Raw genomic sequence first — 12,520 nt, 5'->3', positions numbered from 1 at the left:
AGACAGTTGTAGAAAAGATAGTTGGAAAAGGTGGAAGAGTGAGTGAGAGGTTGTAGGCAGCGCGAGAGCAAGATGAGTGAGAGAGAAGACCAAGAAAGGAATTTGCTTGGACAATGAACTTTGCCAGATGGTCCTTGCTGAAGTGACTTTTTCTATAGCTGTTGACAAGTTGGAGAGAAAAGTTGAGTGGATGGTTGAGAAAAGAGTTGGATGGTTTAAGAATCTAGCCTATAAGCAAAATTTCAAGTTAATTAGTCCAGTAGTTCAGACGTGGTGATGCGTCAAACATAATTTTACTATCCTATACGTGTATAAGCCAACTCTTTATTTTATTATAGATATGGTTAACAACTGCAAGAGATAGGAGTGTGGAACAGAATAGTTGTGAAACTATGATAGCGCCAGAAGTGTCTCAAGCACAATAGTAGGTACTACATGAACTTTTTGAAACTGATTTAAAAAAAATGTTAAAACAACAGAACTGAAAGTTGTCAACCTTATCATTCTACCACCATTTAGAGAGGCTTTTGTTTGAGCCGAATGAAATCTATCTTCTATATATATAAAAAAATGAATGTCTGTTTGTGTGTTTTTGTTCCCTATGACTTGAAAAATACTTAACATAACGGCATGCAACTTTGGGAATATGTTGTGTGAATATTGGGGATGGTTTCTGACCATAAATTTTAATAGGGTATCTAATAATAATTATTTATTAATCTACTTTACAGGCCTATGTTTTCGAAATTGTCGGCCTAGCGGCTACCGAAGAACGGAAAGATGATCATGATTCAAGATCATATTGAGATAATATGATTTAGCATCTAAAGTTACCAGCTGTAATAAACACGTCACCCTATGATAAATTGTGTAGGCTACTGGTATTACAACGGTAGTTTGGAGTTAAAGTGTAGTTGATTGGTACCAGCTGTAGATAATGGTTCCTTAGAAGAACTATACAAATAATTATCACTCCCCTATCATTGAGTAACCGGAAAATGGAAAAAATTATTCACCTCATGGAAGAGAGTTGTTCATATTGCATTTATTATTACTGAAGAATGTCAGAATAATTCACAATTTTTTTTGAATTTAACTTAGCTTATTTTCATCCTGAAAATCCTAAAATGGAAGATGGAAAGAATATGTAATTCCTGGTGATGATTCATCGTACATCGCATATTTCCTGGACCATCTATTGACAATCAACAACTATGAAAACATTGAACTCAACACTAATTCATCCTATCTAATTTTTTTTTAATTCAACACTTTACTGTTAGATATTACTACCAGTTGATTGAGAAGAATATGTTTTGCTGCATGACTAAGCACATAGAAATTCCGTATTTAGATGTAAATGAAAATATTGATTGTCAGATAAATTTCATGATTCACCAAATAAAGTGAAGTGTATACATTGACTTTTGGCGGTACGAAGTTCGCCAGGTAAGCTAGTTGTAAATAAAGCTTTATTATTAATAGTCAACACTGAAAAAATACAGGCTCAATCACCAGGAATACTATAAGTTCTGTGAAGGACCAGTAAGCCATTAATTTTGATTAGTTTAATCACTTACATTATGGACAATCAATATGTATGACATTTATTAGCTACAAAATAAAAAACTTTGATTGAAGTGACCCCGACTACTACAATATGTATAACCATTTAGATCAAATAAAAGATATTACTCACATCTCTCATCAACTCGTACTTCTTGTTCACAAAATATTAACACAAAAATATGAGTTATATTGAATGAACTCACGGCTAGTACTCAAGTTTGTCTTTTTCTGGCCATGCCACAAATGAATATAGGTTTATGTTTGACATCTTGTTTTTTAAAATCTTTTTGTCTATTAAGAAATTTTTCAATGTGATTTTTGTTTGCAATAAAATTTGAAAAAAAGAATTATCAACAAACTCCTAACCAAAGAAAATCTCTGTGCTGTGCTCTGTTCTAATCGGAATGTATGAGACTCATACAACAATGGAACAAACACGTGGCAAGCTAGCGCTTTCAATGTATGGAAAATTAAATTCGATCAGCTGATTGATGAAATTATTTTAAGATTTCCAATGATTATAACATATGTTAGAATATCATGTGTCAATTATCTCAGTTCCATATGACATTCACCTTACCATGTTCATAACCTTACTAAATATGATCCTTTTTCATCCTTTGAAACCCTTAGAGGCAAAATATCTCAAAATCCGTTCTTAGTGCGCGTCTAGCATGTTTGAAGAATATTTGTGCAAAGTTTCAAGTCTGTAGGACAATCAGTTTGAGCTGTAGTGTGATTTTACATCAAAATTTTCGAAAAATGCCCTCTCCTGGACCCCCCTGTGCTCCTGATCGGAATTTTTCTGCATAGATCTAATTTTTTTTCGTAGCTGAACAAAAAAGTTCCTCATGACTTTGCTGTGCAATGAGCGGTTAAAAAGTACAAAATTTTGGGGGGGCCCCAGCTCCCTCAGGGGGGCAAATTTCTGAAAATCCTTTCTTAGTGGATGTTTTCAGGCTACCATAAACAATCGTGCAAAATTTTAAGTTTTTAGGCTCAGTAGTTTGGGCTGTGGTGTGATTTCAGTCTGTCGGGGCTTAGCCTTTTATAAGTATAAGAAAAAAGAGAGATTATAATTTATAAGAGAGATTATTCATCATAAATCAGCTGACAAGTAATTACACAGATGTGTGGAGAAGCCAGTCTATTGCTGTATTTCCATAAGGTCTATAGTTTCAATCAGGTACTTGTAGATGAGAATACTGCGTGAGGTATACTGTTCACAGAACTACTAGTATAATTTTTTCAGAGTACTTTTCCCTTTGTGTAAATTTATTGTGAAATTCGATTATTTTTATAAAAGTCGATAAAACAGCTGTTCTACAGATGAAATATCTCGACTATATGTTCTTTTTATTAAAAACTGATCTACCTACCTACCTCATGCACGAGAAGGAAGTTACAATGCACGAGAAGGAAGTTACAAAGTCCATTTCTCAAGGATGGATTGGACACCCATTAGTTTCTCAGGAAGGAGACTCATGCCAGTTGATAGAGCCGATAAATAATTATACAGGGTATGAATTTGAGAAAAATCGGTCAAGTCATTTTTGAGAAAATCGTGAAAAACATGGTTTTTTAGTAATTATCCGCCATTTTTCTCAAGAATATTACGGAGCTCCTACAATTTTCCCAGAAATGAGACTCATGTCAGTTGATAGAGCTCATAAATAGCTATCCATGGTATAAATTTGAAGGAAATCGTTAGAGCCGTTTTCGAGAAAACCGTGAAAAACATGGTTCTTTAGTAATCATCCGCCATCTTGAATTGAATTTTATTGAATTTCTTATTGACGGATCCTCATGGTGTAAGGACCTTAAGTTTTAAATTTTAAGTCAATCGGTTAGTTAGGAATGGAGTTATCGTGTTCACAGACATACACACACAGACCAACACCCAAAAATCATGTTTTTAGACTCAGGGGACCTTGAAACGTATAGAAAACTTAATTATTTTTTTACCTATGGTAAAAGGGCAAGGAAAGTAAAAATGTAATGTTTAATAAATAAATAATAATTTTATTTTTTCACGGACTAACCATACTAGTTTGTGAAACACTAAATACTATGAGTAATGTGTAATATGAGCGCAAAGTTTCTTTGCTGAACTCAGAAAACCAGTACGGACTCGCATACTGTGTTAGTACGTAAACGTTTATTTCGGTGCAGCAAAGTGTCACTTTTACACAAATAATTATAATAGTAACCTGTTTTTGTACGGAAATAAGATTTGAACATTTTGTGTTGACAGGTCGTCAACACAAACGAGGCTTCCGCTCTACTACGCGAGCCCGCTGGTAGAGATCTACCCATCGGACCCGTTCCGCGGCCGCCCCTCCACCACCGCCGAGGAGCCCCCGCCCTACGACGAAGCACTCCGCTTCCCGGCGCTGACGCGGCTACGACGGTCGCTCACCGACCGCGCGTTTCATGCGCCGCGACGCCGCAGCAGCGCCCCCACCAATTGTGCCGCCCTAGTCTGCCATCCAACCGTCATCGCTCCTCACCAAGTGCCCACAGCGACCACCGCTCCTACGCCGCCCAGGCCACGGACGCTCATCAACATGGAGACTAGTTTATAGCATGACAACAACCAACTAAATAAACTGTTGTTGGGGAGCGCTATTGTTTTAATTGTAGCTGAGACTTTTGAACATCTTTAATAAAGTTGTTTTCGTTATCAGAACATTAATGATGGAAACAATTTTCTCGCTGTTTAAGAACGCTCATCACCTCAATCAACGCTAGTTTATAACTTGAGAATAAAGAACTAAAGAAACTGTTAATTTTTTGTTGGAGAGAGAGCTATTGTTTAATTGTAGCTAAGACCAAGGGCCATACGCACCATTTACCTTTAACGCTAAACTAAGATTACCTTAAAACATGATCGCGTTTATTGTAATGTCTTTCATGCGAGGTTTGAATCAGCAGCTAATCTCCGTTTAAACTGATATGCCTGGTGTATAAGACTTCAAGGGTTATAAAGGTGGTTTCGATATCAGAATATTAAAGATAAAAATAATTTTCTCGCTGTTTATGAACGCTCATCATCTAAATGGAGACTAGTTTATGGCATGAGAAGAAAGAAGAAAAGGAACTGTTATTGTAGTAGAGATATCGAAGTGACTAGATAGAAGAAGTGAAAAGATGCATGGATATTGTTTGTCGATGTGTGAAAAGCTTAAGGCTAAAATTTGATTGGTTGCTATAACTTCAACAAAAATTTAATCAATTTGATAGAATGATAACATTTTAGGAGAAAAGGGTGGAAACTTTTTGATGACCTCTAATCGCAATGGAATTGAATCATAAATTGACATTGGATGAGCAAATAGTTTGTTGTTAAGCTCTAAGAATTTATAAGAAGGTTGTTCAAGCAATGAAAAACTCAAGAAGTGAAGGTGATAGCATGAAAAGATAGAGGAGTCATATTTCGTTTACTAGTTGATAAATTTGTCCATAATTTTTCTTTCCACTAATTTTTTATAGTAGAAATAATTTTGAAACTGAAAACTTACAAGAGTCAATTTAATGGGAAGTTTATAGTAACAGGGTTTATAATTCTATATATTCCGTAATTAGCATTTAAACGCCAATTGGAGTACTCATATTACAACTTTTTATAACCTTGGAAAGGGAAAAACACAATGATTGCAATAGTAGACAACATTTATAACAAAAAAATCATTGTTTTATCAAATTGATATTGAAAGTTTAAAGCTGCTTTTTAATCTTCAAAATGTGCATTTTGGAATCGATTCCATGAATTTTATGGAAATGTTAATGCTACTCTAGTTATGATTGTAAAATTATGAAATGTCCAAACTTGACAACCGATAATTGTTGATAACTTGATATTGAAAAACCGATCCTGTTGCTGGATGCCAGTGAACAAATGGTGATATTTTGATGTGTTGTGCTTTTGCATTACTTCAAACTTAACTGTATGTAAAATTATTACTAGTACTCAGAGTTTCCAATAGATAAGCTCAAGATATTAATTGTGTAGTTTTATTCAACCTACTACCATAAATAATAAAATTATAATTCTAATAAGTTTATAAACAACTTTCTAAAGTCCAAGGGGATGTCGTGTTGAATATTTATATTGAAAGGATCGAATAAGAGTAGTTAATATCACTGATTTATTAAAAAATAAAAAACTAGATTCGATAGCTAACATTATCAACCTAGCTGAGATATCTATCTAGCTACGGTATACACGAGAAACTATAGTTTCTTTATTTTTTTATAAATAAATTATTATATCAATACACTATAGTGTTAATCTGTTACATAACCCGGATGATTTGGAGTAAAGTGTGTAAACTAAGATTCAATGTCAAAAAGAGCTGAACTGCCTTGATTTTTGATAAAATAGAACAAGAATATCCGAATTCAATCGACACAACTATTTCAATTTTTGACTTCAACTTGATAATTAATTCACAATTTGACAATAATTACTTGATCTTCGTCCGAGATGATGCCACGATATAAAAATTGAGTAATTACTTGTAGGAAGTATTTTGGTAAGTTTTGCAGAATAATATCATTGTAATTTTGAATTGAGATCATCATTACTTATCTAATTCACTATACGTTTTATAATAAATTAATTTTAAAATTTAAGAGACATTCTGAAACCTAATAAATTTGTAGTTAACTATATTGAATTGATTTGAAGAGTCAAATTCAAATTTCTATCAAATTCATGAGTTATGAATAAGGTTGACTTTTGAGAATAACCTGTTATTCGGCTATGGAATAACCTGGTTATAAAAAAAAAAAAAACTTGGAATGTAAGAAAACTAGGAGATAAAAAAGTATTGTTCATTTTGAAGATGATTTCCTATCTCATAATCTGTTCTTCATGGAATACATTGAATTCAAATTTATAACTATCAAGAGTCAATATTTTTTCAAGATTTAATCAACGTTGAAGACCTTATACTTTTCCCGATAAGATTAGTTCTAGAAAACTTTGGTAGTACATGACAGTATACTCAAACATTTTCAATTAACCACCGCATTTTCAATCAGGATTCAATTAACCCTGAGCAATACAGCTCGTCGTTTATGAAGTTAGTTTCCAAACTTTTGTAATTATTGCCTTTTATCTATCTTGTCTACTATAACTTGAAGACAGTTTCAATTAACTAGGAATTAAATTCGCTAGCATGACATGAACTGATGAGATGCTCACGATTGCGCTTTCAGATAGATATATAAAGTGTTATTATTCTGAGTGCAAACTCATTTAGCTGATTAACTGGGTGGTAGCATCTAACTAGAGAAACTCTTTGAGTTGATATCAACGTTTCAAGAGTACCTAATAGCTGAAGAATAATACGGTGCTCTAGTTTGTATTGAAGGAAAGTTGAGAATGATATCATTCAACTTGAACCGAATGGGAATATTATTCTCTGTTAGTGTGAATAGAAAGTTGAGTAAAAGGATTCATAATTAATTCAGTTATCGTACATGATAAGATTATTCCATTACCGACATTGGATTCTGAGTATCATATAAAGTTTTGCTAAATCAATTACAATTGAATAACTAGTTTCAAACTGCTGTATTCAGATCTTTACAAACCTGGTGACTGAAAGTCAGATTTTGAGAAAATACCCAGTTGCACGATCGTCCTATAATATAATCCAAAAAAATCCCAAAATCTTTGAAATTCAACTTTGAAATAAAACAAATCTAGAAAGGGATGATAATTAACTAGGTTAAACTAAAAAAATAGATAAGAGTGAACAATAATAAGCAAAAACATGAGTATAAAATACTCCAGACATTAAATCGTCATGAAAAAAAGCATCCTTTGCTACAAAAGCAAAAAAAAGGCAATAAAACATCCTTTGTGGGAGAACATGAATAGCCATCAGCCCAAACTTAAGTTTCAAGTTTTCAATTGTCAATGCTATTATGAGATATAGAGGAAAAATTATTATTTTATTTTTTCTCTATTGTTATCGCTATCACCATATGGCCGTTTTCATACTATTCATTCTCGTTCAATAGGGAAACCAATGCCAATGGCCGATTTCACTTTCACCGATTCCTCTACAGCACGACACGACACCACAAGACAGGAAACTTTCCGATTCCTCTACGACACGACACGACAGGAAACTCTCCAATTGCCGTGCCGTGGAGGAATCGGTGAGAGTTGTCATTAGCATTTGGTTTTCTTATTTAATGAGTATGAATAAATTTCCACCAGGGAGTATTGATAACAGGAAATCAATTTGAGGAATGAAACGACATCATAAGAAACCAAGAAACCAATTGAATCATTGAGATGAATAAGAGAACTCAGATCGACGTAAATAATTGAAGATAATGTGAACCCAGAAAAAAACAATAAGATATTGAATAACTACTTTAATGCTTACTACAAATCTATGATGTGGTTTTTGAAGGATGTGAAGATCCCTCTTTAGGTTCTATTTCCTTAGTAGATTCGGCTTCAACCAGAGTTTGGGTGGCTGTTTCAGTTTGTGAATTTGCTGTCAGTGATTCAGAAGACGTTGAATCAGTTTCCGAGTTGGCCGCTTCAGCTTTTTCCTCAAGATTTTTTGCAATTTCTTCATACTTTTCAGCGCGAAATTGTTTCTTGGCTTCCTCTAGCAGAACGTTGTGAATCAGATTCCGGTTTCCATTCTTGTTCGGGAATAGAGGTGGGTAGGGATTGCCTGTTGACAAATTCAATAATTATTACAATGTATTCTATGTTAAGGAATGCATAATATTGAGGAAACCAAACATACAAGGAAAACGACAAAGAGGCACATTAATATAACCGAAATTCAGACTTCAAAATATTGTGAAACAGGAATTCAAATTAATTGCTATCAACTACCATGAAGACTTGTGTTATTGCAAATTTCTATTGACAACAAGGAGAACAGCTTGGAGGAATTTCTTTGATATTTATTATTTCTTATTGTTTTTGAAGGGACGGATTCAAGGATCCAAAGGTTCAAAGAACCCCACACGTCAACCGAAGCTTATTGTGTTCCCAAATAGTATGTAAGTTAGGCAAACCAATACCTGTGTCCTTTACAAGAACCAGGAGTTTTTCCCTGTTTGCTTGTCGCAATCCAGTGTGATATACTTGGCAGACTCTTCAGACTGATTAGACGTGAGTTCCACTCCTGGACTTCTTTGTATGTCCTTCCGCTGAGGAAGGGGTGGCTAAGTTGCCTCTAGGGCGCCCGGCCACCCTTGACTCAGCCTCTCGACCCACATTTGTGCCTGGAGTTTCACCCATCTCTGGTCTCTTGGGTTTTTTCTCCGAAACTGCCCTGATGGGGCAGATCCCATGGGTTTGAAGGCAAGGCAACTTCTGGAGTTGCCTTGGGGTCCCTTTTAGTCGCCTCCTACGACAAGCAGGGATACTGTGGGTGGATTCTGGTTTTCAACACATTCTTGAGTACGATGTTCGACTCAAAGCTCCCCCAACCCACAGGGGGCATTTCGATGATAACTACAATAACTTCAAAATTTATTTGCGGGAAAAGGACTCGCCTCCTCCTGATTGCCGAACAGGTTTGATAAATAAATACAGTAATTTGCAAATTCAAAATACTTTTGATTAAATTACTAGTTGAAGTGATTGAATATAGATAAATATCAAGTAAATAATAGAACACGTATGACACTATTGCGTGTGTTTTTTATGGTATTGTCTCATAGAATTACTCTGTATGTCATAGAATTCAATGTCAAATGGATCAATTAAGACTTAGGGCCAAGCCACATGGAGCGTTTACAGACGAGTAGGCAGGGTAGGAAGCTCTTCAATTGGATGATTATAAGCTGATTCCCGAGAAATTAACTCAATCACTCATGATGATTATCAGCTGATTCCCGAACGCCAACCACATCAGCCAATCGGAGAGCTTCCCGCCCTGCCGACTCGTTTGAAAATACACTTTCTGTTCATTGACCCTTAAACTACATATTTCACGCTAATGAAGGTATGATAATATTTTCACCGGTACAATCACAATTTTACAAATGTCAATTTTTTATTTATTTTTCATCATGCCGTAACAATTGAATTATTTTTTCAACAACTTTTAACCAAAACAGTTTTTTTAATTCAATAGAATACAGGCTATTGCAGTAACAGTTAAAATAACTGAAGTACATTTATCGAAACCTTGAGAGTACACATACAAAACACTGTAAAGTATATTGTGAAAAATACATAGGCCTACCTCTGAGTTCTATGACAGCTCGTGGGTGGACCTTGGGGAAGTAGTTGGACACCTTCAGCATGCGTGTGTAGGATATGTCATAGGCCTGATATCTTGGAGTCAACATTTTGAATTATGATTAAAAATCAAGGTATTAAATAGAGATATCCTAATGTAGTTAATTTTTCCCACCTTTACAATGTTATATTTTGCTAAGTGTAACTCAATATAAAGCATAAGCACAATTGATAATATTTTGTATGCAGGAATTTTAGTAATTTTAAGCCTATGAGTTTGAAGGTAAATTTTTGACAAAAATAAATTATAACTTCATCATCCACTATAATTCTGACTTCCTTTGCTTCATTTTAATTTTTAATGGTCCTGTGTTTGAGTTTCCTTGCTGTTGCAAGAAATATGCGATATTTTTCTCATTTTCACAGTCTCGACAGTTTTTCGATATAAACAGTAATGCAAGATCAGAATTGTGAAAATATAGAGCATGAAATTTTCTCTCATTTAAGACCAATCGCAAGTTTCTATCATGCATTGTACTCATTTTAGAGACTCTTTAATAACAGTAAAATCGCAAGAAAAATGAGAAAATAAAGATCATCATTCCATTGGCTGTAACTTTTGAACGGTATTGAAAACAGAAGTATATTTCATGGAAGGGAAAAGAGGAGAAAATTCATCACAACATCGACCACTTTTTGGATTTTGCATCTGAAGTGTTCCACAAGATACGCAACGTTGCATATGCCAGACTGTGAGAATGGGGAAAATATCACAAATTTCTCGCACATTCAAAGTTGCGTATCTTGTGGAACACTTCAGATATAAAATCCAAAAAGTAGTCCTGCGCGACCACTCAATTCATTGGAAATTTATTATCTTTAATATTATATAGAGAATGCTTTTTCTCGAAAAATTCAAGGTTCTCAAGATTAAATGGAAAACTTAAAAAATCCAAAATTTTGGGGTGAAGTCGCCTTCTGGTGTGTCAGCAAATTTCAGATTAGAATTCAGCGCCCCAAAATATATATAGAACCATCAAAAAAAATTATTTCGGGGCTGTTTCCTGAAAAACTACCATTTGACTGGACTATAAGTTGTTATCCTATTATAATAGCGAGCAATTTATGTATATCTGTTTATATTTTTCTATTTCTATATCTGGTTATCTGGCTATCTGGTTATTGATGTTCAACGGATCTCGGAAACGGCTCTAACGATTTTCACGAAATTCGGAATATAGTAGGTTTATGATATCAAAATTCGATTGCACTAGGTCTCATCCTTGAGAAAACTCCCTGAAGGACATGAAAAGGATAATTCATCCTTGGAAAAACAGATGATGATTTCGTCTGTGAATAAATCACAGACGAAATATAATTTTCGTAGTGAATAAATCAAAATTGGGTAAGTAACAGTTTTGGGCTGTGCCTGTTAGTACTTCCCCAATCATTTTAAAGAAATGATTATCAATGAAATAAATCTGTTTATCAATGAATAAATAACGAGCAAAGCTCGGTGCCCCGATATTTGGTATTAATGGATAGAATTTACAAAATGTACTTGTTCAGATGATATATTTATTCCAGAAACCAAACCATTTAAAGATACATTTTGTTCGACTTGTGTTATTTACTCCTGTAATGTTAAAAAGTAAATACTACCAACAACACAACATCAGTGACAACCTATTCCAATTCATGATAAATATCGGGGCACCGAGCTCCGCTCTAGAGTACCTACAAAATCATATGAAAATTATTACGAAAGAAGAAATTATAATAAATATTCATAGTTCATACAGAAAGGTTCTATCTAATCACAGTGGATTGAGATTAATTCGCAGAGGAATGCAAAAATTTCTCTCACAAAAGCATGTTAAATTTTAATCCTGATTCATGTCACGTGAACCAAATCACAGAAGACCATCTCAAAAAGATAGCTTATCTGATTGGTTCTACTGGAATTAATCAGGATTAAAATTTAACCGGCTTTTGTACAACTGTCACTAAGTACCTGATTGAATTATGTACAAAAGTTCAACAGCTGAGTCATAATTTTGTCTCAGTCCCACACACATGCACTCGCTCACTCACTTCCATCATCAACAGACGCCGAAATTATCAGCTGTTTTTCCAAGGATGAATAAATTCTTTTAATGTCCTTCAGCGAGTTTCCCCAGGGATGAGACCTGGTGTAATCGAATTTCATATTATAAACCTACTATGTTCTGAATTTCGTGAGAATCGTTAGAGCCGTTTTCGAGATCCGGTGAAATACAAACATATGAACATCTAAAATTCAAACATCAAAACATCTAAACAGAAATTGCTCGTTAATAGTATAGGATTTAGAATACCTAAACTTGCCGACATTATATATTGTATGAATAAAATCGTTCCAAATTGTATGAATGTTTACCAAGATTGCTATGCAATATTCTTTTGCAATAAAGAATTATCAATTATATTATTATTCAACTTTTTATAAGTAACCTTAATATTTAAAAAGCAAAGCCTCCCTTACTTTCTTTTAATATCCTATTAAAATATGTGTCATGTAGTTTTCCTGATGTAATGAAGTTCTTTCTAGTCCTCCCGAACAAGAACGGGTGCACTGCTAGCCTCAAAAATATTATCAAATTACGTACGGTTTACAACGAGTGCACTGGAGCATATATGATTTCTATTGCAATAGTTACTTTTGATAATTGCATTGCC

At 34.2% G+C, this 12,520-nt stretch overlaps 2 protein-coding genes across 2 annotated transcripts in view; one reads left to right on the top strand and one right to left on the bottom strand.

Moving 5' to 3' along the window:
- LOC111049092 (transmembrane protein 151A) overlaps window positions 1-4,671 on the top strand; it is a 119,145-nt gene extending 114,474 nt beyond the window's left edge. The window contains exon 8 of the mRNA XM_039438050.1: window positions 3,824-4,671. Within this exon, the coding sequence (XP_039293984.1) occupies window positions 3,824-4,154 (331 nt within the window). The 3' untranslated portion in view covers window positions 4,155-4,671. The remainder of the gene's footprint in view (window positions 1-3,823) is intronic.
- A 3,277-nt stretch (window positions 4,672-7,948) lies between these two features.
- LOC120353612 lies at window positions 7,949-10,007 on the bottom strand. Its single transcript, XM_039438051.1, has 2 exons — window positions 9,807-10,007; window positions 7,949-8,276 (listed from the first exon to the last, which is right to left on the bottom strand). The coding sequence occupies exons 1-2, from the start codon at window positions 9,910-9,912 to the stop codon at window positions 7,984-7,986; spliced, it is 399 nt and encodes a 132-aa protein (XP_039293985.1). The 5' UTR covers window positions 9,913-10,007; the 3' UTR covers window positions 7,949-7,983.
- Between the last annotated feature and the right edge of the window lie 2,513 nt (window positions 10,008-12,520).

Source organism: Nilaparvata lugens, chromosome 11 (genome assembly GCF_014356525.2).
Source record: "Nilaparvata lugens isolate BPH chromosome 11, ASM1435652v1, whole genome shotgun sequence".
Classification (NCBI taxonomy): domain Eukaryota; kingdom Metazoa; phylum Arthropoda; class Insecta; order Hemiptera; family Delphacidae; genus Nilaparvata; species Nilaparvata lugens.
This window is presented reverse-complemented; position numbering and strand designations above follow the sequence as displayed.